The 25,802-nt window shown below is 40.8% G+C and overlaps 2 protein-coding genes and 1 long non-coding RNA gene across 6 annotated transcripts; 2 read left to right on the top strand and 1 right to left on the bottom strand.

The window, feature by feature from the left end:
- Positions 1-981: 981 nt before the first annotated feature.
- Positions 982-9,998, bottom strand: bap1 (BRCA1 associated deubiquitinase 1). 3 transcript variants are annotated; one of them, XM_067587238.1, is made up of 17 exons: positions 9,793-9,998; positions 9,473-9,502; positions 9,266-9,320; positions 8,845-8,977; positions 8,477-8,596; positions 6,870-6,931; positions 6,572-6,714; positions 6,088-6,166; positions 5,869-5,992; positions 5,344-5,482; positions 5,039-5,172; positions 4,066-4,199; positions 3,479-3,942; positions 3,018-3,259; positions 2,744-2,836; positions 2,579-2,651; positions 982-1,999 (listed from the first exon to the last, which is right to left on the bottom strand). In XM_067587238.1, exons 1-17 carry the CDS (start codon positions 9,827-9,829, stop codon positions 1,866-1,868), a joined length of 2,196 nt encoding a protein of 731 aa, XP_067443339.1. In that variant the 5' UTR covers positions 9,830-9,998; the 3' UTR covers positions 982-1,865. The 3 variants fall into 3 exon arrangements, with proteins under 3 accessions (XP_067443339.1, XP_067443337.1, XP_067443338.1); XM_067587236.1 differs by having other exon boundaries at positions 5,039-5,223; positions 9,793-9,997; XM_067587237.1 differs by having other exon boundaries at positions 3,018-3,256; positions 5,039-5,223; positions 9,793-9,997.
- Positions 9,999-10,193: 195 nt separating this feature from the next.
- On the top strand, positions 10,194-12,369 carry LOC137181497 (uncharacterized). Of its 2 annotated transcripts, none has more exons than XR_010928156.1 (5): positions 10,194-10,734; positions 11,193-11,351; positions 11,458-11,571; positions 11,679-11,748; positions 11,841-12,369. It is a non-coding gene; the product is annotated as an uncharacterized lncRNA (long non-coding RNA). The 2 variants fall into 2 exon arrangements; XR_010928155.1 differs by having other exon boundaries at positions 10,196-10,734; positions 11,190-11,351.
- Positions 12,370-12,969: 600 nt separating this feature from the next.
- rad54l2 (RAD54 like 2) lies at positions 12,970-25,726 on the top strand. Its single transcript, XM_067587233.1, has 22 exons — positions 12,970-13,123; positions 14,446-14,644; positions 14,856-15,156; positions 15,250-15,386; positions 15,479-15,619; positions 15,733-15,965; positions 16,101-16,283; positions 16,392-16,525; positions 16,629-16,825; positions 16,978-17,320; positions 17,422-17,599; positions 17,757-17,987; positions 18,406-18,524; positions 18,982-19,100; positions 19,423-19,522; positions 19,619-19,824; positions 20,069-20,244; positions 20,363-20,559; positions 21,068-21,252; positions 21,454-21,543; positions 21,630-21,722; positions 22,055-25,726. Exons 2-22 carry the CDS (start codon positions 14,497-14,499, stop codon positions 23,068-23,070), a joined length of 4,527 nt encoding a protein of 1,508 aa, XP_067443334.1. The 5' UTR covers positions 12,970-13,123; positions 14,446-14,496; the 3' UTR covers positions 23,071-25,726.
- The last annotated feature ends 76 nt before the right edge of the window (positions 25,727-25,802 follow it).

Genomic DNA, 25,802 nt, shown 5'->3' with positions numbered 1-25,802 from the left:
TAATGAAATGTCCTTAGCATGTTTTACAATTATTATATGGTTTTAGGCTATGTGATGAAGCCAGCTGCAGATCTTGCTCTAACCAAATTACAGGCAAACTGTGGTGACATAACAGTGCAGCATGGATTTGTTTGATTCAAACATCTGCTGCACAGAAAATGTGTGGCTGAGGGGTATTTTTCTTTTCTTTTCTTTTTTTTTTTCTTTTTTTTTTTAGCTCCGACTCCCAAATACTGTGTGTAGATTCCTGCTGCCAGAGAGCCAGTGTCATTACACAAGATCATTATACAGTATCAGAGCTCAGACATCCTGGGGTAAAGACTGGCAATGTCTGAGGAGAAATAAAATAAAATCTTAATTAATTCATTAAAATTCAAACTGTACATGAACCTTGCAAAATTGCAAACTTAATATTTCCCTGCCAGTGGCATGATCGAGGATATAACTCAAGTTAAGATCTCACATTTTACCTATCGCTCAAATTAATGTGGACTGTTTCATTCTACAAAGTAGAACATTTACAGCATTTCACCACAAATGACATACATTTATAATGACTAAAAATAAAAAGCCAATATAATTGTCTAAAACACATAAACCATCAAATAAAAACTAAGGAAAAATGGGAGTGGTCCGACAAATTCAAAATACCAGTTCAATAATCATTAAGAATACTACATCAAAGGGAAAGGGAATAGTATCTCCTGACAGCAAAGTAGGGAAATAATTCTGAGATGGTCCCACTCCTCTCTGAATGATTGCTCTCCCTAGTGTACACTAACTGTCACTACACTAAAAGACTCTATTTAATAAACCTAATAAAGCTGATAAGATTTGTAACTTCCTATTTGTAACTTTTGTTAACATGCTGTACTATAAGGTTGAATCCTACATCAAACTAATGCAGTACTGTCATTAGAAAACACTGAAATCCTGAGTCAGGCACTTTAAAAAAAAACAAAACATATAAAGAAATCTGGATTATAAGCAAGATATTTTAAATGACTTTATTGTAGTACGAATTGGCAAGCACAAAGAACAAGTGAGCTCAGTGTACGGATGTGATGCTGAGCTAATTAACAGATACATATGTACAAAACACACGACTGCACAAGTGCAACTTCATTTTCGCTCCATTCTGAGATCCATTTCAGGTACAAAAATAACACGAGAGATTGTTTTTCATGTGCAGGATCTCAAGAGAAATACACACACAGCTAGAGACCCTTGATAGGCATTCCAATGAAAAGACGCATCGTGACTTCTTTGAGTTTAAAATCGTTCATGAGGAATGTCGTTATGCATGTTATACAGTGAATTATATAGCAGTAGTGAATATATATAAACTGAAATGATGTGCATGAATAGAACACATGGCCTGTTTTTGTCCAAACATTCAATACTTCATTGGCACCGGGAAAACATCAGTGAGGGATACAGTTGAGGAAATATTGACTTTTGGTTATCAAATTGTAGTTTTGTGACATACAGATCCATATTCCAACAAATGACTGTACTGTACTAACCAGAAGACTGTGGAGAAGATCTATTAATAAGATTAAAACCCTTGCAAGACGAAAAAGCATTCAGGTTCATCATTGGGGCCTTTTTCATATTTACAAACTGTAGACAGAAGTGGCACAAGAAAGAAGAAAAATTTACATTGATACTAAAATGGTAGTACATATATACATAAGTGATAAAAGAGCTGACCGAACAGGGTCAGTTTCATGAAGAAGAGGAGGCTTTGACTAAAATACAACACTAAACTGCCTGTATGAGAGAGTTTCAGGAGTGCAGCAGTTTCTTTTTTTTTTTTTTTTTTTGATTGCTTGGTGCTCACAGAAGTTATGATTGTTTTACAATTACTGGCGTTTGGCCTTGTAAGGTCGGGAGCGTTTCCTGCGATCAGGTTTCCTCTGTTTGTGCAAGCGGCCGATACTCACTCCCTGCCGACGACGTACTGAAATGTTCTGCTCCACGAGGCTGGCCAGCATGCCTGCAGAAGATACAAGGTCACAATTAACAAAGGAACAAAGAAATGATGAAAATACCAACAAAGCAAGTGAGGTTTTTTTTTGTGTCTGATGGTTTAAAATGTTAATGCAGAGTTATGCAAGTGTATGCAATAATGTCATATCTGCTGTTAATAGAAAAAAGTGCTTCTGTATGCATTTCTGATTGGATGGGTATTTTAATTGTTAATATTCACAGGCCTTAATTAAAATTTGAGAAAAAAAACCTCTAATTGTTCTGTTAATTGTCTTGTCATAAACAATTATTCATATTCAAACAGTTACACATATTCCTATGGGGATTAATGAGACTTTTTGTTTTGGGGATGCTCACTACTGTGCACTTTTTCCCCCCTTCAGTGCAATACTTACCTCTGATGTTCAGCACGAAGTATCCATAAATATGAGGTGATGTGAGTAACTTCAGATGTGTACAATGTTTGGACACCACCAGAAAGCAGGAATTTATAAGTAACTTACAAAAGTTTCAAATGTTGCTTTGATGAGAGGGGATCAAGTTAAAATAGTAAATAAAAGAAGAGGAGATGGTGATCTTAACTTACCTTCTTGGGCCAGCATTGATATAAAGGTGCAGATGAACTCATCATAATTATGGGTCCTCCTCTGATCATCAATCTGAACAAATGAAAACAAAAGATTTTGATTGAAAGCTAATAAAAACGTCTCACACGAGGTTATTTGATTGGTTCTAGGTAAACAAAACCTACTTTGTATTTCTTTCTCTTCTCTACTTCCTCCTTTAGATACACCTCATAACTGGCAATGTCCGCCTCCACGCACTTGAGCAGTGCGAGCAACTCCTGCAGGAGACAGAATAAGATGAACCGCTCTGTGTGTTTGCTTATTATATATTTTTAGCACACAGCTCCCTAATTGGCAGCACAATTACTGTAATACAAAAAAAAAATCTTGGCAGACTGATGAGCAGAGTAAGGCACCGTACTACAGTAGATTATAACACCAGGAATTTTCTGGACTTACTTTAGGTGAGTACTTATCCCCAGGGAGCTTGCTGTCTGCAGCAGTTTCCGTAGCGTTAAGCTTTTCCTTGCTGGGTTTCACCTCTGCTCCATCTTTGCTCTCCTCTTCTTTCACGTCCACAGATGGTCCCTCGTCTCCCTCGTTCACTCCTTCTTTCTCCGCTGCTGCGAGGCCTGCTTGCTCTTTGTCTTTTATCTTCTCAGGAGTGCAAGGCTGCTTGGTGCCATCAGCAGCTAAATCTGCTGAACAGACAACAGAAAGTCTATCAATACTACAAGACACTAACAATTTATTATCAAAATAAAAATGTATGTAATATCATTCCAAACAGTTTACTTTTACCGTCTAAAATGGTTAATATTCTAAATGTGAGGTGATAGGGTCAGATCGTTACTTCAGCAGGGGCTTTTAAACCACATTTGTAAATAAAATGGATGAAAGTAACCATCTTGTGTATTCACCAGATGGTGGAAGAGCGTAGATGACTCCATCCTCCTGCAGGTGTAGCAAGGCCACGCTGACAGAGGGACCCAGTTCTCTGACAGCACGGTTATGTCTGGAGTCTAGCCTCAGCATCTCATCTTCTCCAAACAGCACGCGAGACAGATGGGATGCCACTGGACTGGACGGACGCGTGGCAGCCTGGGAGCGTGCGGGCGAGCGCAGCGGGGAGTTGAAGGCGCTGCCGATCTCAGATGCTGTGTCGGTGCTTTCGTTGCTGGGTGTGGGGGAAGGCTGTGAAGCAGATGTGATACAAATGCCCCCAGTGCGGCCTTCTGTGCGTACAGAAAGAGGTGTGTTTAAGGCATCTTTCCTTTGGACCTCCTTCTTCAGTTTCTCAGCCAGGACACTCAGGGCAATCTGGCTCTCCATTCCAGTCCCTACACGTCCTGTTCGTGATCGCAGACTTGCCTTTCGCCTAAACCTTTAAAAAAAGAAAAGTAAATGAGAAACTGCCAACGCTCAAGCTTGAAAATTGCCTAACATAAATCTATAAAAGCAACAATTACGCTTTTATTCAAAATAGGACACATTTTACAACACTGACCTGCTTGATGTGCCTGCAGAACCAGTTACATCCTCATCCTCGTCCTCATAGTCATCTTCGTCATCAGAGTATGGCGGTTGGGGAGGCCCTGGCATCCGAGAGCGACCAACTCCAGCAGCAAGATCCTCCTCTTCCTGCCAATCAGAGAATCTCCAATAAACCCTCACAGAAAAATTGTTTATTTTATGGCCTAAAGATAAATTGGGCTGCTTAAAAAAAATAGTATCTGAGAAAAAGAAAGACAATTAAAATCTTCTTTGAATCAGTTTTACAGAACAGTGTTAGAGATTGATGGAGATCAGAGCGAGATCTGTTCTACTTGCTGGAAGAGTTGAATAAGTAATGTTTCCATTAAATTCTCAATCTAACACTGGAGTCTGTTTAGATCAAATGTATTTTCATGGAAACAAAATGAACATAATCCAAAATGTTGACAAAGGGCAAACATCAAGACAAAACACCATTTGATTCTACTTATCTTTACCCAAACTACAGAACAGTTTCTTAAAAAGCCTGCTATTTAATATGTACTCTGTATTTGTTATGGACGACACTGTCAAATACATACAGTATCTCTAAAACCTGAACAGAATCCTGACAGGAGAAACAATAAGTTGATTAAATTATTAGTTGATTGACAGAACATGAATCTACAACTTGATTCCAGTTCTAATTCAATTCTACTAAACAAATTAACTATTTAAAAAAAAAAAAGTAAGCAAAAATGCCCCAAATTTGTTAATTCCAGCTTCAGAATCATAAAGATTTACCGGTTTTCTTTTCCTCAAATATCTATCAATAATATCTATCTGAAAAAAAGTCATTACTTGCAGCCCTGAACAAAACACTAATCATACATTACAACCAAAGTATCTGAAGTTATTTAGAGGCCAAAACTGGAGAAGAATCTGGTTCATATCGGTAAAAGTGTCCTTCCTGAGCCAGGACCTATACATTCCTCCTCCCATCTTACCTGCATTGGAGACTTAGCATAGTTGTGGTTGTCTAGGAAGGCAGGCAGGCGTTGAACGATGGGGTTGGTACTGGTGACTTGCTGGGAGCCTCCTCCTGCAGGGACTGGTGGTTTGCCCATGACCTTGGTGTTTCCTGAAGGACATGGGGCATCTTTAGACTGACCTCCTGACTCATCCACTGAATCTAAAAATAGAAGTCAGTGTATTTAAATACATCAGTTAAATGTTTGTGATAAGTTCCATCACAATTTACAAGATATATTAAAAAATAAAAAGACTGGAGGATAAAAGCTGACTGAAGCACCTGAAGAAGCCTGATCTCTTTGGGATGTAACTGGCTCCGCATCTGCCTCCTTCTTGATTGCAGTGGTGCTATCGTCAGGAGAGGAAGAGTCTTGCTGCTTCTTATCATGGACAAGCTCGGGCTGGGTGAGCCGGATCATCTGAAGACATGAAGATACAAAATACTTTAGTTAGCCCCTCAAAAACACTTTGTCAGGAGACATGATTAAGGGAAGCATGCTTGGATAAATTTTGACTCCATCTAATTTCCCTTAAAAATACTTTTAAAAAAAGTATAAAACACTCTTTGAATCATTAGGAGTATTAATAGACACCACAAAAGTGGCAAAAGTTATGACAATTCTATCAAATCTATTCTTTTAAATGAGGTTAAACAAAGTGACAGTTCAGAGTCATCTCAATACCTATTCTCTCTTGCTCACATAATTTTATCATCTAAACACACAGCTTCCAGGTGTGAGTTGAAAACACTAAAGAGCTGTGGGATTGTGATCTGCCTGTGATGAGACTTCTATTAGTTCCTGACCTTCTGTAGACCCTCCAGAACAGTCTGCCGATTCCTCTTTAAAATATCCAGTTTGGACTCGTACTTCATCCTGCGGTCAGGCACCACTGCCATGAGGTTGAAGCGGATGTCATGGTACGGCTCACTGAGAAAGAGAGGAGCAGTAGCATGAGAATGAAGCTTTGGGAAGGTTGTAGAGAAGTTGAACCTCTTCTACTTAGTAACTGGTTCAAGACTCACCCGGCAGTGGCCAGTCCAATCCTTTCCATGATAACCCGCCGAGCTTTATCAGTCCATTCCTCCTCCTCTCCCCAGGGCCCTAAAATATAGTGTAATATTATAGTTTGTTTGTTTCACAACAGGAGAAATGAATAAAGCATCACTAAATGCATTTATATAGCTCCAAGGAAAGAAATCCCTTAGAATAATGCTTTATTGTATAAACGTGTTTAGATAACAGTCAGATTGCTTGGTCCTTTCTGGAAGGACACTCTAACGTTGTTTAGGGGCCTTGAGAACAAAAGGTCCCTTTTTGATTTTAACTTGGACTAAACACCCAATGAGTCCATGACTGAAGAGTTCAGGCTATGCACTGTAGGGGACAGTTAATGGATTACAATCACATTAAACATAAACAAACTCTTGAGCTCAGTAACCAGAATGATTGTGACAAAGTAGTAAAAGTAAGAGCAGGACTCTCTTCTGCATCAGTATGTACTCTTACCATGGTCAATGGGGTAAGCCTTGAGTCCATCGAGCTCAAAGAGGCGGTCTTTGATGGGCACATAGCTGACAAAGTGGAAGGCTTCCATGGTCCGCACTGCACTGATCCCATTCTGTTTCTCCGGCAGGTGCCTGGGCTCCGGTCTCCATAGAAACACAGAGTGAGAGCTTGAGAAACTGATCAATGCACAAAGCCTGACATCTCCTTGAGGATGACAGACCAATCACACAAGATTTTTTTTTTTCACAGAATCAGAGACACCTCGATATGTAAAAGGGAACCACTGACTGAAACTTACCTGGCATGGCTGTTGTGTGCTCTGGCAAGCTCAGGGGCATTTCCTATTGCATAACCTTTACTCTGAAAAAAACCCATCAAAATTTAAAGTTAAACATGACAGCAGGGTGGTAGGAGGAGGAGGAGGGGGAGAGAGAGAGAGAGAGAGAGAGAGAGATAGTATAAAAGTGAGCAATTCAGATCAAGGGCGCTTTCCATGCAGCTAATTATGCTTTCTCCCATCCTCACTCCTCTGTCTTCTGGCTCATGACCCGGAGATTGATAAAGGTCCTTTATCATCTAGGATGTTCCAAGAGGAGCTTGGAGTTAGGAACCACATCGATGTCCCATGAAGAAGTTCTTTTTACAATAGGACAGCAACACCCCATTTGATCAGAATCTGTTTATTGATTGATCAGCTGATCTGATGGGACGATGAAGAAGCTGCTGAACTGTAAATCACATTACTGTAATATTAACATTGCATGACTGTAATGCTGTAGATCAGGGTATTTACCAATGGAAACTCCACAACTAACAGCTTGATAGTTATTCATATTTATTCATAAATTAAAAATATTACATCCTTGTAAAATCTGAATCATGAAAACAGCTTTGCAACTTTTTCTCCTTTTTCTTCAGAAGCTCAAATACTTTTCTTTTCTTTTCTTCTTGTACATTCCAAGGCCATCTTGGCTCTTCCAGGAAAAACATACAGCTATATAGTAATATACAGCTGCAGTTATTATTATCAACCCTATAATTTCAGCCTGAGCCTGAAAAGGATGTCAGACTTTCTGTTGCTGCAGCCTCTCCTAAACTAATTATGCTGTAAATTTTATTTTAAATTTAGCTGTTTTTATGGTTCCCTCACATCCACTCTGTTATTTCAATAATACGCATTTCAATTTTGTTAATTTGCGTTATTTCTATCAGTCACATCCTGTGATACTGCAATAGATTTAAAATTAGTATTGGAGTAGCAGTCATCAGGCCCCAAGTGTTTGTCTTTTAAACTTAAAAAAAGTTACTGTTATGTATTTCTACACATTTGACAGTTGAGATTCTGTGCGTCATGAGTAATTGCCATCTCCTAAAAATGTAGCTAGAGGAGGTGAGGATGTCTCGTTTGGTAAATACAATTTCTCTACCATCAAGTCTCTTCCTCGCTTCCTCTCTTTCTCTCTCTCCCATCTCTGTAGGGAAGGACTAAGGTGTGAGGAAGAGACACGAGTGAGGGAGGTGAGGAGCCACGTTAGCAAATGGAAAGCAACCCAAGAAGGTCACAGCTAATACAAATGGAGAAATATCCTGATTTGAAATTATGTTTAAAGTACTATAACTAGCTGGATAAGCTTGAAAATCTATTACCATTTTTTTGTAGATGTCCAATGTCCGCTCTCATACGTTTAATATAAAAATAGATACTGATTTCCTAACTGATTTTCACTCTCTCTTCATAAATCCTATATAGGTTTTGTCAAATTCCTATGATCTCTCAACACTTTGCAGCTAAAGGAAAAACTAATCTGAGAGCTGATTGTCAAATGAAAACTGTGAACAAAAAACACAGTATTATATTACACTAGAAATAACAGACATACACGAATGAGTGTGAGGTCATCTTACCTCGGGACTAAAGCCTTTTGTGAAAGCCTTCATGCGACTAAGGGTGGTGCCGAGCTCAACGCCACTGCAGTTCAGAAGCACACTCAGCAACGCGTGGGTGGCACATGAATTTGGTATCAGCTAGATAGAAAAATGACAGCGCAAACACCCAACAAGTCAGAGCAAGAAGAAAGAACTGAATGAATCATGTTTTTTTATCTGCTCAAGAGCAACATTACATTGGTGACAGCACTAAGCTTTGAAATTTTACAGTTCATAAATGATGTATAATTTTTATGACTTCAAAAAAATAAACCAGTTTGTCCAGTGATCACTAAGAAGTCAATAATTACAATAACTACCAACATCTATGATCACTTATAGCTTACCTGATGAGCAAAGAACATATCATTTACAATTTCCTCATCAATGACAGAGGTTTCATCCACCAAAGTGTTAACTTTCCTCCTGGATCGACGTTCCTCAATCCACTTGAACAGGAAGATGAAGCCATAGACAGGGCTGAAACATAAAATCAAGTACAAATACTTTTCATATGTTGTTGTTTAAGTACAAAAAAGAACAGGAGACAGAAGCTTCATTATAAAATGGACAACTATGGTAGATTCCCTACTTATACTCAGGCAGGAAATTATAAAGAAACTGTAGTGAAATTCTTAATGTACAGTTCCAGTCAAAAGTTTGGACACACTTTCTCATTCAAGTGAATGGGAAGGTGTGTCCACACTTTTGATCAGTAGCTATTGTACATGCATCTATTCCTCACCAGACAGATTTAAAGTTACATACCTTTGACACTTGCTTTGTAGATCATATATTTCCTCTACTTGGACACCTTTGACTCCTACAGAACGCACCAAAAAAAAAAGTTTTCTTTTGCCACGATTACTTTCATCTTCACATACATACAAGATTCAAATGGTGATACTTTTGCAGTATAGTGTCTTTTATCCACATTGCAGCTCTATGGAAGGTTTCTATATATGAAATACTCACCAAAATCTTCCACCAGTAGAGTGAACAGCCCTGAAATTGTAAAACATTTAATTCAGGGTTCAGTAACTAACACGAAACGTTACTCATCTACAGTAGTGGAGAGTGTGTTGTCTTCTGTAAGATGATGGAGCGAGTAACCATCGTCTCGCAGAAGACAATGCACTTTAACATTCAAGTTAACCATGTTTTTGTTATGTTCTGTTGCGTTAAAGTTGCTTTACGAGTTTAAAAAGTCAAGCTGCTTAAGAAGCTAAACTGTCCATCTGGCTTTATACAGAAGCTAACGTTAGTTAGCTGTGCTGTCTGTCGAAATTTCTCACCTGGGTCACTCTCGAGCTCCAGCCAGCCTTTGTTCATGTTTGCATTTGTGCGCAGTTGACTAATATTTAAGATGTTTTCCAGTCCATGTCCGAAAGAGGGGTAATAATCTTTAACGACAACGCTGTATCCATTCACGACACAACCGTGCAGGGCTCAAGATAAACACAATAGACAGAACTGGCCGCCTGCAATCTACGTCATCAAGAAACGACGAGTGGTAACAAAAAAAAAGAGAAAAATAGTTCAACCCGCGACTTCTTGTAGTCTGAACAAGAGCAAAATAAGTGAATTAAAGAAGTATGTCAAACGTATTTTTGATCATTTATATAATTGTCATAACGTCTATGTCATCCATCGATTTGTGATTTTTTTAAACTGTGTTTATTAATTATTATTATTTATTAATTCACATTATAAACACTATGTAATTATCAGTCTATGGTATTAGGTCTATGTAATGATTATACAGGAAATTGTTTTTTTATATATGCATTTTAAAACCTAATGATTTTATGTTTTGTCTTTTTCATTTTGCTGCCTGTGTGAAGTACTTTGTAACGTGGATTTTGAAAGTGCTGTATAAATAACAGAAGGGTCCGGCTGCGGCCTGAAGACAAGGGGGTGCAACGTGATCCTCCAGTTAAACCCTCTGGTGTAATCCCCCCTCTGACCACAGTGTGGGTTGTAATGGTATAGTGACGCTGTTCGTATTTCCGCTCGTTAACTCCACGGGAAGTGAAAACTGCAGAAGCAGTGATTCAAATTATGACCTCGGTGAAAAACTGTAACCAAAATATGAGATATTCGTGTCTTTTTATGTTTGTGGTGAATGAAACTCGCAAGACTTCTCTTTGTTCGAGCTGATATTTATCTGCTGTCCTTCTGCTAGTTTGTTCATGACATTTATTCCGCTGTTTCTCTGCTGTGGAACCGGATGAACAGTAAGAGACTAACGTTATGTAGTTTTATCTAAGAATTTTTGTCATATTCATAACATAACATTATTGATAATCTATCCATGCGATATCTTTGGTAATATTATTTGTTAATAACAACAACGAACAACAACTAATTAATGTGCTGCTCTGTCTCCTAATTGTGACTGACAGTAAACCACTGTAGTTATTGTCTCTGATGCAGTCAGACGGATAAACTGATTCAGATAATCAAAGCCACACCAGGCTTTGTCTGATAAACAGTAGACAGATGTGTGCACGATGTAAGTCAGTAATGTTATATAAATGACTCTGTGGGAATTCTGCACCTTGTCTAAGCTGAGGTCCACTCAGCTGCTGAAGAACTATGAGGCCGCATGTGGGGCAGCAGGACTGATTGACATGTTTGTGAATGTATTAATGTATTTTATATCTGTGCTTATATGTTTTCTTGGTAAAAGCAGAATCACAGACAACAGGATGAAGTGGCTACAGTTGGAGCTACAGAAACAGCAGAGACCTGCTCAGCCTTCTTATCATCACCTCTGACCGTCAGTTGTGACCTTCACTCCAGCCTCTAATCCTCCAGGTCTGATGGCTCCAAGATGAGGATAGCACACTGGGTGAGTACATAGTTTCAGATCACAGCATAGCATCATGCTTTTTCCATACCTAATCTATACTGATGAGTGCCTACCAGGTTGTGCATATTTTCTTTACTGTCACCAGAGACCCAGCCTGATCTGAACCGAAAGGTTCTCTGTGATCACCGTGAACGGATACTCTATCACTATGTGACATCATCAGGAGATCTGGAACAATGGACCTGATGCTGTTTGTCAAGTAAATATGCACTTGTGTTTATTTTATAGTGCAGTGGGGTTTTTTTGTGTAAGTTGTTCTTAGTTAAGTAATGTTTATTTTGCTTGCCTGTGTTTTTTTTAATTTAGCCTGGTAAAAGCTCCTGTGTCTCCTTGAACTGATCTCATCTTCACTCCTTCAGCGCATCAGTGCAACATGGTGAGAATGAAACTTTTGCTGCTGTTGGTTCATAAACAGACAGTTTATGTTTATTATATCACATTTAGTTGTATTGACTTTTGTCCCTCCAGCGTCTGTCCAGACTCCTCTGGTTGTCCTCTTTCACCTCAGACCTCCACACATCCCTCCTCTGGTCAGAATGCAGCCTCTGCCCCCAGCAGGACTACAACCAGCCAGACTTTCTGTTTGCCATGTCTGTATTTACTTTGTGTATTCATCAACATATGCATAAGCCAATCATATTGGCTGTGTATTGTACGGTTTGATCAAATGTATTGAATTATAAGCGCAATAAACGTCTTGAATAACATCCAGTGATCTTTACACATTATTAATTATATTATATGTCTATATATATATGTGTGTGTGTGTGTGTGTGTGTGATTATTAGTTAATAGTAATGATCATCATCACTCTGGGCCATGACAAGTTAATTTATAAAAATAACAACAACAACAACAATAATAATGTCTTTAAATGGTAAATGTCATAACTGTTTCATGGCAGTCCTCTACGTTTTGCAGAATATGATTTCATTTCTCTCTATTGTTACGGTTATAAAATTATATGTACACGGAACACAGTGATAATGATAGTATAAAATAATTAATATTTTATACTATATTCTAATATTTACATATTTACGATAAGATGGTGCAGGGTAGAGAACTTTGTTCCAGACGAGATTCGATTCTGTGCTCGCATGAGAAGACAGCAGGAGGTTTTACTTTCAGTCATAAAAGCCCTCTACACCTGTCCGCGGCTTGGCGGACCCAACTCTGGTAAGACGAGAGGAGGAGAGGAGCCATGAGCCAAAGGGGGCGCGGCCTGAGGTGCCGCCCCCGCAGCCGGATAGATAAATAAAGATTATCATAATTTGTATATTATCATTATTATTATTTTGTAAAAATGTTCAGGAGTGAATGTCGTTAGGAAGCAGCGAAAATAAGTTGTTTTTTTCTTTTCCTTTCTTTTCTTTTCTTTTCTTTTTTGTTTGTTTTTTTGTCTTTTGAGAGGACATCGCTAGCTCACCAAAAACAGCACAATTAATTAAATAAATTAATTAAACAATTAATTGAACAGCACAAGTAATTCAGACTTGACAGATTACAAACATAAAAGGTTCAATTTTATTTTTTACATTTCGCTTCGTTGACGGACTTTTTTCATCCCCGGAACCCTCGGTCGGATTCACCTCTTGGAGGGACGGAGTTTATGGTCACACTGTTGAAAAATTGTAAATTAGCACCGTTTATCGGTTCATTTACACAGTTACTGCAGGTATTAATTGATCGATCGGTGTGTGCAGCAACAGAGGGGCTTTTCTTGAAGAGTACAGCATAGACTCGTACAGGTGAGCAGCACCAACAGCCGGATGTTTGTGTTAGCAGAGAGTGTAATTCAGGCTAGCATTAGCTACGCGAGCGTTACACCTACACAATATTAGATTGTTATCTTGCCACCACAGCGAACAAAACAATCGGTTTGAAGTAAAGCTGCTTTTCTACCAGTCCGAATTACAATTAGTCAGCCTGTTTTACTGCCACTGATGGACAATGGACGTGAATTTGACGTTTGAAATTGCGTTTATTGTCGTATAATTGGCTAACTAGCATGATGGTCTGCTGACTCAGCCAGGGAAACAATAGTAATTACCTGCTTTATGCATTCAGCTCAATAGTCCATCTAACGACAGATGCTTGATGTCAATGTTACCTAACAATAACAATACCATAACAGATTAGCTGCAGATGTAGCTTTGTGCTACTAGCTAGCTGCCTCCTCCATCCTCGGCTCATAAGCCGCTGGGTGACACCATAACTAATAACTGGGTCACGTCATGTGTAACGTAAACTCTGACTTTACAACATTGTTTGCAGTACTGATCAATATTTACATCCCTTCAACTATGAACTTAGATGTCTGACATTCAGTGTATGATGTATACTTATGTAAACGGTCATTACTAATGTCATTTGGTTAGACCACAAAAGGGAGTAACTTACGTACAGTATGTACACCAACTTGTTTAAAGGCCCCATCCACTCCAAAATGTGTTTTTTCTTCTTGTTCGTTCAGTTGGATGTTTGAGCTTCATTGTATAGAATAATGAATGTGCAGAGTTTTACACTAGAAGGATGTTTTCACATTCATCTGCTGAAAGTGGAAAGTTTCTCTGTGCTCATTGAAAATCTTACTGTAAAGGGTGGGCCCATGAGCAGGATTTGTGACATCACAAATAGTTTGGAGCCAATCTTGGTCCAATATTCAACTTACACAGGTGGAAACTTGAAGGCCCCAGTGCACAAACATTAATAATGGACTTTACAGTGAAGTAGGAGACCTCTTGTTTCCAGCAGTTAAACTTTGAAATTTCTGACATGCTCCCAGTCTATCAACCCAAGACCCAATTTCTCAGGTCACAGGACCGACTTCACCTCAAATTCCCAGACTTCATTCAATATTTCAACTTTTTTTCCCTCCCTGGTTGTTGATGTGTTTGTTAATGTGTATTGTCTATCTGTATCTATGTTTCAATGATTCTATTATGTTATCACCACATAAGGATATGTGGGAATATTGGACATTTGCTGGTTTTAAAATTGTAAAACCTCATCATCAGCTGGCTAGATGTAGCGTTGTAATGTAAAGATGTCATGTGCTTTGTTATTTTAGGGCTCCTGATGAAGGTGTGCAGGTAATACTTTGAGAGCCCTGTAAGACGCCATGTCTGAAGAGGCAATTTCAGAAAGTGACCTGGAGCCCAGCCTTAACAGTGAAGAGGAGTACTTTGAAAATGAGGAAGAGGAGGACAATGAGGACATGGAGGAAGATGAGGATGAAAACGATGGAGACGATGAGGACGATGGCGTTGGTGAGTGTCTGTTATTCTAACGCCTACCAGCTCCCATGAGTCAGAGATTAAACATGTACTAGCGCATACGTGATAGAAACTGTAGTTTGAGCTGGTTCCAGTACTCTTTTACGTCTTGGCTCTTAAACTGTGGCACTTCTTGTGTGATTGGTGCAGTTGTCAAACCTCACCTATTTAGCATCAACTGAAATGCTGTCTCTTCTCTCTCTAGAGCGACCTGCGAGTGCCCAGAGCCAGACAGAAACAGCTCAGGATGGCGACAGGGACTCATCTGGAGAACCTTCCTCTGATTCTCCGTCTCACCCCGCATCCCACCCTTCCTCCGGGGCTCCCTCCAGACCTGCCTCTCGCTCTCAGCCTCCAGCCAGCCCTGAGAACTCAAGCCAGAGCAAGCCTCCTTCCAGCAAAACAAAGAAACAAAAAGCCTCTAAATTAACCAAATCCTCCAAGTCTTCAAAAGGCTCCAAACCTTCCAAGCCATCTAAGCCTGCACACATGAGGAAAAATATCAGGTACATTTATCTGTTTGATACTTTCTGTCCAGTATATTACATTATATATCTAAATGTTTGTCTGTAGCCTGTCCTTTTTCTCTGTGCTTACAGAAAGCTGCTGAAAGAGGATCAGCTGGAGGCTGGGACCAAGGCTGCTCAACAGGAAGAGATGGAGAGGCGGAAACGTCTGGAGCAGCAGAGGAAAGACTTCCCTACACCAGCCCCAAGTGTCCCAGACTCTCAACTAGGTTATTTTCCCCATCATATTTCTGTTTGACATCTTTTGCAGTACTTTGGCTTCAATCCTAAATTTTCCTTTCCCTTCGCACCTCTCCAACAGTGGATGCTGCTTCAATTCTAGGAGAAGTATCTCACTTGGTCCCCGCTCTCCTTAGCAAGCAGGATGTGATCTGTCTGGACAGCAGCGGCGATGAAGATGAACCAGCGGAGCCCAATTTGCCTGCACTTGCCATGAGAGATGGTAATATAGATGATAGTCCTGTGACACTATGATGCTGTTATTTCCAACTGATTCAGGACAGTGTAAGATATGAGCAAGTTCTAACAGTGTTTACTTCACCGTCGATGACGCAGATGTAATTGAGCTCAGTTCTGGGGACGAGGATGCCCTCCAGATAAGCAGCGAGTCGGCTGACGAGGACGCCGATGGCACCTCCGGCACAGACGAGAGCAGCGGGGCGCACATCAACGACGCCCTGAACCTGCCTGACGCCCAGGGTCGAGTGCTGGTTAATATCAACCACCCTGCAGAGGAGAAAGATGTTTATCTTGCTCCACAGCTGGCCAGAGCCGTCAAACCTCACCAGGTATGCCCACAATGTAAACTCTCACATTTTTTACACACATTGCCTCCAGTTACAGAAATTACACTCAGTGTTTGTTCGTATCTTACTCACCGTCCAGCTTGTTTTCTCACAAACATTGATCTCCCCTTCTCCAAGGTTGGGGGAATCAGGTTTCTCTACGATAACCTCATTGAGTCTCTGGAGCGGTATAAGACCAGCGGTGGCTTTGGTTGCATCCTTGCTCACAGCATGGGGTTGGGCAAGACGCTGCAGGTCATTTCCTTCATTGACATCCTACTAAAGAACACTGAGGCCCACACTGTGCTGGCAATCGTCCCTGTGAGTGATCTTAAGTGTATATAGAAATTATATATCCAGTAGGTCGCCAAAGTAAATATCTGATTTTGATGAAATTAAACTCTCACCTCTGTGGTTTCATCATACCAGGTGAACACACTCCAGAACTGGTTGACAGAGTTTAACCTCTGGCTCCCACCCCAAGAAGCCCTTCCCCCTGACACTGACCCCGCATTCGTCACAGGCCGCGCATTCAAAGTTCACATTCTCAACGATGAGCACAAGTAAGTAGCATGCCCTTACTGTGTGTGATAATGTGTGGCCAGGGTGAAGTGTTCATTGAGCTGTTCATCATGCTGAGTGTGTGTGTGTGTGTGTGTCCTGCAGAACGACGCTGGCCAGGGCCAAGGTTGTGGAGGACTGGTCCAGAGACGGAGGTGTGTTGCTTATGGGTTATGAGATGTACCGCCTGCTGTCAATGAAGAAGAGCTTTGTTATGGGCAAGAAGAGGAAATCCAAGAAGCCCGCAGGGCCAATCATCATTGACCTGGATGAAGAAGATAGACAGCAAGAGCTCATGAAAGGTGAGTAAAAGTCAATAGTCTAAGGGAAGCACAGACCTAAGCAACCTTGTACAGTTCTACTGTCTATGTGAATGAGAAATATGAATACAAACGCATATTTACAGTGTCATTTCCATTTACAGACTTCTTATGTCCTTCCTTTTTCTGTTCAGGTATTGAAAAGGCCATTGCGCGGCCTGGTCCAGATGTGGTGATCTGTGACGAGGGCCATCGCATTAAGAACTACCACGCCAGCACATCGCAGGCGCTAAAGAACATCCGCTCCCGGCGCCGAGTGGTTCTGACAGGGTACCCGTTGCAGAACAACCTTATCGAATACTGGTGCATGGTGGACTTTGTTAGGCCTGACTTTCTAGGCACGCGCCAGGAGTTCAGTAACATGTTTGAGCGGCCCATTCTGAACGGACAGTGCATGGATAGCACACCTCAAGATGTCCGCCTAATGCGTTACCGCAGCCACGTCCTGCACAGCCTACTGGAGGGTTTTGTCCAGAGGTAAGCTTGCTGAAAGAAATTGGACATTATGAAAAAAAGCATATTATCCTGGATGATATGTACATGTCCATGTTTTTTATGGGGGCTTTTCTGGTTTACAGACGTGGTCATGATGTGCTGCAAGACCAGCTTCCCTCCAAGGACGAACATGTGATCTTGGTGCGGCTCTCTCCCATTCAGAGGGCGCTGTATACCGAGTTCATGAAGCGCTTCCGAGAAGCAGGGAACAGTGGTTGGCTCGGACTCAACCCACTCAAGGCTTTCTGTGTATGCTGCAAGGTTAGACTCTTTTTCTTTGCTGTGTCTACCTTTTCCACAGAGAGATTTATAAGAAATCTGTTTTGGTTTTTTTGTTGGGTTTTTTCAGTGATTAAAACACCAACATGGCATTTTTTTTAATTAAGTAAGCCTTTTTTTTTTTTCTTGAACTCTCCAGATCTGGAATCACCCAGACGTCCTTTATGAAGCCTTGCAGAAAGAGAATCAGGCCAATGAGCATGACCTGGACCTCGATGACATCACTTCGGCTAATAACCCCCGCTGCCCGGCACCTGGTGCTGGCCTCAAAGCCAAAGTAGCCGACTCGAGCAACAGCAAAGTCAATAACGCTTTGCCACAGCTCAATCCCTCTCAGGATAGAGCCAATCAAGTCATCACATATGAATGGGTATGATATTGCAACAGTCCAATAAACAAAAACCCTCCATAACCTTGACCTTTAGCACTAACTGCTTTAAAAGTCAGTAAGTCCTTAACTTTTATAATGTTGAGGTTAATTTGATTCTGTTAAGGGTGACCATTTACTGACAATATATGTACATGTCCTAATGAATATAGTTATAGCTTAGTTTTACACTATTAATACAGCTAAAGTCCACTACTCTGATAACTTTTGGTCTAACCTCAAGTACCAAAAAACTAAAGCTTCAAATACTGAAATATACCTTTTTTGTCACCGTTAAACTGACATTTGGTGTTAACTTTGATGTCATGTCTATATCATTTGTTAAATCTTTCCTCCAAAGTCTCTTGGAGTTGAAGTTCCTTGTTATTGAACTGCTTTTTCCACCATTTATTTGTCGTAGGCAAAGGACATAATGTCAAACTACCAGACAGGAGTTCTGGAGAACTCTGCCAAGATGGTGCTACTGTTTCATTTGATTGAAGAGAGTGTGAGAAGAAGAGACAAGATTTTGGTCTTTAGGTAAGTCATCTGTCCGATGTATATAGCATTAAACAGCAGTAGCAGCTTTAAAAGAGGTGGACTGACTTTGCAGTTTGGCTAATTAATCAGACAGTTCTTTTTAGCTTTCAGAGCTTTGTACAAACCGTTGGAAATTAATAATTTAATCTTCCTACATCTCATGAGGTTGTCTGTCACTTTTGTAAGCAGTAATTCCACAATTAACTAAAATTATGTTATGTACTGAAAATCAAAAGAGAAATTATTAATTAATTCTTGTTTTAACCATATATGTACATACAGAAGTGCTGTGACTGTGAAGTACACCTGAATGAATGATTGATACATACATCACTTACTTACTCCTGAAGTATACCAGATTATTTTATTTAATAAAAAATCTTTTTAGTTAATTTCACAGCTCACTAATACATCTTGTAATACCCGTTAAAATCTGTGTCTGCTGTGTTCCTTCCAGCCAAAGCTTATCCACCCTGTCAGTCATTGAGGAGTTCTTATCAAAGAGACCCATGCCAGCAGGCATTACCTCCTCCGACGCCCAGAGCCAAAGCTGGGTTCGCAACCTCAATTACTACAGTAAGTCATTCGATCTGTGCTCTGCTTCCAAACCTGCAACTCTGCAGAAAGTGTGGTCTTTACCACTGAAACATCAAAACTGTGATTGTCTTTATTGATTTTGCATTTCTGGCTTTATGCCACAATTCTCGTAATATTTGCAATTTGACGAACAACTTTAAAATTGTCTTGTTATATATCACTCTGGGATACTTCTACATTCCATTCCTTCTTTCATTTTTCTGATTTGTCAAGAAGAAAAATTACTTCAGGATAAAGTCTACTTTTTTTGATGCAGTGTTCAGGTGTTTTGTGTTAAGAGATGATGTATGTCTGTCTAAAGGACTGGATGGGAGTACATCTGCCTCAGAGAGAGAGCGACTTATCAATCAGTTTAATGACCCAGAGAACACCGCAACATGGGTCTTCCTACTTTCTACCAGGTGTGTGTCTCAGCTCTTTATTCTTTCATCATTTCTCACACTTTCTCCACACACTGCCAGGAACTCATCATACTACATTTTCTGCGTTTCTTTCAGAGCGGGCTGCTTGGGCGTAAATCTGATCGGCGCCAACCGTGTTGTTTTGTTCGATGCCTCCTGGAACCCATGTCACGATGCCCAAGCTGTGTGTAGGGTGTACCGCTATGGTCAGAGAAAACCCTGCCACATCTACCGCCTCGTCTGTGACTTCACCTTGGAGAAGAAGATCTATGACAGACAAGTCTCGAAACAGGGCATGTCTGGTAAGAGATTTGTACATGTGAACAATCTGTTTGTTAGACAATCACACCTCTACCATCTTGTCTCATGAAGCAGAATTGCTAACATCCCAAGTTAGCTGAATAACTGCAGTGAGCCAGAACAACTCCTTTACTTGAGTCTTTTTTCCGACATTTGGGAGGTTCTGGGTCTGACTGAACACAGATCCTTGTTAAAATGTATAACTTCAAACCCCTACAAAGACTATTGTTCATTTTGTGTTTAAAGACCGGGTGGTTGATGACCTGAACCCAGCACTAAACTTCACCCGTAAGGAAGTGGAGTCGCTGTTGCACTTCGTGGAGGAGGAGGCTGAAGTTGGCAAAATCGGTCTCGATTCCTGGGAAGACATGGAGACAGTGTTACACCAAGCCTGCCAGATTTACCCACGCCTCATCACCAGGGTACAGTTCATAAGTGTTACTCCTAAGTCTGACATATAAGAGATCAATCTGCCTCTTCCCTGAAAAATACAATTGATGTGCAATTCAGTTGTTTCCCTCTTTCCATTTATGTCAATAGCAACCTTTCCATCACGAGTCTCTGCTAGTGGACCGGAAGGAGTCAAAACTGACCAAAGCAGAGAAGAGAGCCGCCAAGAAGAGCTATGAGGATGAGAAACGAGCCTCTGTCCCCTACTCTCGCCCATCGTATGCCCCTTACTACCCAACCAGCGATCAGGCGCTCACAAACATACCAGCATTCAACCAACGTGGCTGGTGGGTTTCAAACTGCATGTTTCCTTTGGGGTATCTCGTTTTACTGTTCGTGTAGAGGCTAACAGATGCTAACAGTTTGTTTCACAGATGAACGTACAACCAGAAATTAAAGTTTTCCTGATATTCTTTGGTTCAATGCATTACAATTTACACCTTCCTCCACCAAAATATATAGTATAATCAACATAATATGTACGCATGAAAAAAAGATGTTCATCACTTCAGGTTCAGCCTTTCATTGTTTCTTAAGTCAGTACAGTTGTAAACACCACGGCCAAAATCACCTCAGAGATCTGGAAATTAGTATCTGCCTTGCTTACTGGCAATAAAACACAAAAAACCAACTAATTATTAATGTGGTGGATTGTTTGAGGTTGTAGCCTTACACAAGTTTCTCCTTTTTCTAGTAAATTTCCAGTAGACTAGACACTGCCGTTGGGGTATATATATCTGTGTGTGTGTGTGTGTGTATGTGATCATCTCACGAGTTCAGCCCTCATACTTCCAGGCGAGCCATGGCACGGCCAGATGACAAGCCTGTGGCAAGTGTCAGGCCCATCCAATCGACCCCAATCCCCATGATGCCTCGCCAGGTCGGCATGGGCATGGCTGGCTCCAGCTCTGCCGGCAGCCTGCCTGTCAACTTCCTGCAGAAAGCTGGAGTTTATGTGCAGAGGATTGTCACCACAACTGGTAATGTATAATATGTTTAAACAGTTAAATCATTGCGATAACAAACCCCACCCCCAAAATTTTATGTTTTTAAAATGATTTGACCATTAACTCTGTCAATAGAAGACAAACTGATTATTTCAGCATGTGAAATGGAATAGGAAATGTGGGTGGACAGTTGATAGGAGCTATTAACATCAGCCATTTTGTCCAAATCTACAGATATTGTAATCCCAGGAGCCAACAGCACAACAGATGTTCAAGCTCGTATTAGTGCAGGAGAGAGCATCCATGTAATCAGAGGATCTAAAGGTAGCTGCAGCAGCACATGAATTACTCTCTACTTACCAAGCATTTCAGTCTACTGACTCTATCGCTTGATGTTTTCTCCACCAAAGGTACCTACATCCGGACAAATGATGGAAGAATTTTTGCTATTCGATCTGGAAAGATCAGTAGACCAGCAGTTGGGGGCTCTGCCGCTTCTAGAGGTACAAATTCATATTCATTAGTCCTGGTTCCTCCTGCACAGTTTTACATTACAACCATCCAAACAACTCATACAACTTTTAGGATGGTGTTTTTGAGCTCTCAACTCCCAAACATGTTAATAAAGATGTTTCATGGGATGAAGCCCTGCTTATCTTTTGTGTTATGAATTACAGTATGTCATTAGTTTCTAATAATATTTGCACATGAAAGCGCATATTTGGATACGCCACCTCTTTTCCAGGATTGACCTTTCAAAAATAAGTGATTCAGAAGCAGAGACAGTGTACATGTGTCCTGACATTTGGTGACTGTGTTTCTCTCCCCTCCACAGAGACCCAGGGTTCCCTGATCCATCCAGTCAGTAACGGTTGTTCATCCCCTGTGGAGCAGCAGCAGCAACGTTCCCCCAACGGGGAGCAGCGGCCCTCCACTCCCTTAAGTTCTGAGATTCTCAGAGAGCTCAGCCGCTACACCACATCCACAGACGATGCCACTGCTGGGATGGGGAGGGAACTGCCGTCCCCGTCAGACGTCGCCGCTGCACCAGCGGGGGACGAAGGCAGTTCGCAAAATAATCAGACTTCTGACCTCAGTAGGCAACTCGGTGACGACCTCTTGAGCTCAGCTTTGGAGATGCGAGGCACCAAACGCAAGAGTACTGAAAGCCAGGGCAGCACGCAGTTAGGAGCCAAACGCACCTCTGCTGCAACACATTTCTCTGGACTGTCCATGGGCTCCAGTGGGCTCAGCTTTCCTCCCGTGGGTCTGAACTCTTCCTCCTTATTAGGGAACTTAGGGCACATGAGTCACCCACTTTTGATGGGTAGTAGTGGTGGATCTTCATTCCTTCCGACAGCAGGACATACACTGGCTGACCTACAGACCATGTTCCCTTCTGCAGGCTCAGACCTACTGAGACAGTCGGCCACAGGGAACGGACACCTTCCCACGCCCTCATCGTCCGCTCTGTCCACCGTTTACTCCTCTGCTTCCACCACCATTCCCATGTCATCGACGCCCTCAGCAGCAACTTCTTCCTCCCTGGCATCAGGCTCTCTGCCTCCGTACTTGATGAACCCCAACATGGCTGGCCTGCTTTCGTCAGGCTTCCCTATCAACTACAGTCAGTCCTTGCTATCTGAGCCGAGGATGTTCCCCACCCCTCTACTCTCTGGGTCGGGGGGATTCCCCGCGCCTAACTCCAGCTCATCCAGCTTCCTCTCCCATTTTAACAATCCCACCTCCAGCCTGTTGGGGGCAGCTCTGACCCAACCGGACAGACATCAGAGCACAGAGAACGGCGGTAGTAGTTCTGACGATGACGTTATAGAGGTGACAGGACAGTAGAAACATATGGAGAAGCAGTTTCACACACAATCTTACCAATCATGGTTAACCTGAAGTACATTGGGGATGGGAATGATAACATGTTAACAAGACTTCATTGATCAAATTAATTGTTACATTTTGAATGTGCATCTGAAAGTAACTTGACATCTAAATTAGAAAAATAAAAAAAGTAAATAAAAGTCCCAGGAAAATGAAATGTGATGTTAATCCTGGTGGTTTATGGTGAAAAGTTACATGTGTTTCAAGATTTCTGTTAGACTAGCCATTTAAACAGTTTATATTCTTCACTTATCATCAGTGAAATAAACTGCATTCCCATTCCTAATGCTTACATAGAGTTCTCACACACACACACACACACATACAGGGACTCTCGCCTGCTACATGCAAATGAGAGCAGCAACTTGTACCTTAATGACTTTACAAAGTCAGAGTAACAAATCCTTATGCTGAATAATCCCAGACCCGTTCAGCTGGAGCAACAGAGCAGCGGGATGGACAGTCGTCGTTCGGGGGGGACCAGCTGAATCTCGCGGGGGGCTTCCTAAGCACAGCCTCTCCTGCTACATTTTTAAGCAAGACCTCGCCATGCCGTGCGGTTAAGTTTTATTTCCTCTGAATTCAGATGGAAACAAATAGATGAAACTGCTTCATGTAGGATTTTCTCCTTATATATTGCCGCGAAAGGAACAATTGGAGTTGCCGTTCTCACCTGCTTGAACACTGATTTACTGCATTTTTTTTCCCCTTCAGGACAGTTTCCTCAACTGGTTAAACAAAACTGGAACGTTTTTATACCACCAAAATTAGGAACTGATTCGTGTTCTTTTTTTTTTTTTTTTTGTCAAAATCCACCTGACAATATATTCAGAGAAAATCCTTCAACAACTGAGGTTTTAGGCATTCAGAGCATATTTTAGTCTTTAGTAATTTGATAGACATTGTAGCATCCCCTGTTGAAAGGATATTACGTGTGATACTATAACTGAATATGTTGATACTTTGTAAATAAGCGGTCATTATCATTGTTTATATTGCAAGTCAATACTGTGCAGTGTGTAGATTTTGGTTGTAGGGAGGTTATTCCAGTGACTGTCATGACAACAAAACACGCCCTCGCATTGACGCTGAGGGGAAAACATTGCGTTCAACCTCTTTTTTTTTTTTTTTTTCCTTTAAACTAAAATGAATGTACTTTCATGTTCGCCTTTGATAACACAGGGGCTGGGACATGGAGTCAGACTGTGTTCTTTCATTTTTAGCCTTAAATAACACAAAGGGGTCTTGATTGTTAGCGTTTTATCTTAGTACATCCTTGTTACAAATCTGTCGGGAGGAACTACTGAGCATTTAGACAGTCAAACTCAGAACGCACCAAGTGTGAAAGCAGCAAACGCTTCTCATCTTCCCTTTTGTTGCAGGTTTTTTACTGAAGTGTCCCCACCATCTGTTGACCATCATCACTGAGTCAACCTACAGCTCACATGTAGAGTTTTGATCATTTTCTTATAATTTTCAGAGCCTTGCTGAGAACAAACATCACCTGAACTGTAGAAACCATTGCATTCGTGCAGCCTAAGTGTGTGTATAATACCTTTTTAAGTCGATGTAGCCACCAAAACCATCAGAGCAGATGTTTCAAATTTCATTACAACCACCAGTGACTGTGGCAGAACCAGGTCAGGTGATGCGGTGGCCTTACCCAAACTGACAGTGCCATCCTGTGGTAGCTTTTCACAGAGGTGCATGTCGTGTTAAGTAGCTTCTGTCAGTAGTGTCAGTCAGTGTAGGTCTGCCTCGCTTTAGGGAGTTTAGGTCTCTGCTATTCTCTGTAGCCTTGTGTTTCTGTGTTGTGACGACACCTCAAGGTATTTAGATTTAGGAAAGTCCTCTTCCTCTGTTGATGAGTAGGCTAGCCACAGTGTTTTTTTTATTTTATTTTCCTTCGGAAAACACTGGATATCCTGAGACAACACATCATTCCCACATGGAGTTACTTTTTTTTTTTTTTTTTTGTGGAGATGTTCTCTTGTGGGGACCTTTTGTCTCCACAGTCTGAGTACTGTTTCTGGCTCCTGTCTTGTAGTTCTCAGTTTCTCTCATGGGCATATTTAGCTTTCTTAAGCCTGTCTCGGGAACTTGTGATTTTCATTCACTCCAGATTTGAAGGTAGAGCTTGCACTTTGAAAAAGGATCATATCCGCTTGTGAACTGTACAAGCTACATTATACTGACCCCATGTCTTTATTCTTAGTCTTCTCAATCAGTCGGAAACACTTTGCATTTGAATCTTAGGAATCATCCGTTTATATATATATATATATAAAAAAAAAAAAAACAACCTCTGTCTGCCATTTCTTGTCAACTGTGTGCATTTTTATGTTCATTTTTTAAAATGTTTTTTATAACTTCTTATTGGTGTACACTCACCTGGCAGTAGTTTCCCTTATTTCAATGTAAGTGTTTGAAATTTATTTATTTATGATGGAAAATATATTGGTTTTTTTGTAATTACGTTTTTTAACCTTTTGTTCACTTTGACCCATTGACGGCTGATCCAGTGAGAATTTCGTACATGCAGCCTAGATCGAAGCAGAATGACTGTGTTATCAATGTTATTTTAACAATAAAACACTCACAACTGCAGTGTGAATCCTTATCAAATGTTTTTAATTTACAATATCTTAAGCATGATATATTATCTCATTTATTCAAACATGCAGCTAAAT

This window comes from Thunnus thynnus, chromosome 4 (assembly GCF_963924715.1).
Source record: "Thunnus thynnus chromosome 4, fThuThy2.1, whole genome shotgun sequence".
Lineage (NCBI taxonomy): Eukaryota > Metazoa > Chordata > Actinopteri > Scombriformes > Scombridae > Thunnus > Thunnus thynnus.
The sequence above is the reverse complement of the archived record's forward strand: the minus strand, read 5'-3'. Positions and strand labels throughout refer to the sequence as shown.

Excerpts from the sequence above, each read along its gene's own strand:
- bap1 (XM_067587236.1), bottom strand. The coding sequence starts at position 9,829 with ATGAACAAAGGCTGGCTGGAGCTCGAGAGTGACCCAG. Across the intron at positions 8,978-9,265 it reads CTACAAAGCAAGTGTCAAAG|CCCTGTCTATGGCTTCATCT; the intron begins GTATGTAACTTT and ends TTTATGTTTCAG. Across the intron at positions 3,260-3,478 it reads CTACGCTCTTCCACCATCTG|CAGATTTAGCTGCTGATGGC; the intron begins GTGAATACACAA and ends TTGTCTGTTCAG.
- rad54l2 (XM_067587233.1), top strand. The coding sequence starts at position 14,497 with ATGTCTGAAGAGGCAATTTCAGAAAGTGACCTGGAGCCCAGCCTTAAC. Across the intron at positions 16,826-16,977 it reads ACAGCAAGAGCTCATGAAAG|GTATTGAAAAGGCCATTGCG; the intron begins GTGAGTAAAAGT and ends TTTTCTGTTCAG. Across the intron at positions 19,101-19,422 it reads TCGCAACCTCAATTACTACA|GACTGGATGGGAGTACATCT; the intron begins GTAAGTCATTCG and ends GTCTGTCTAAAG.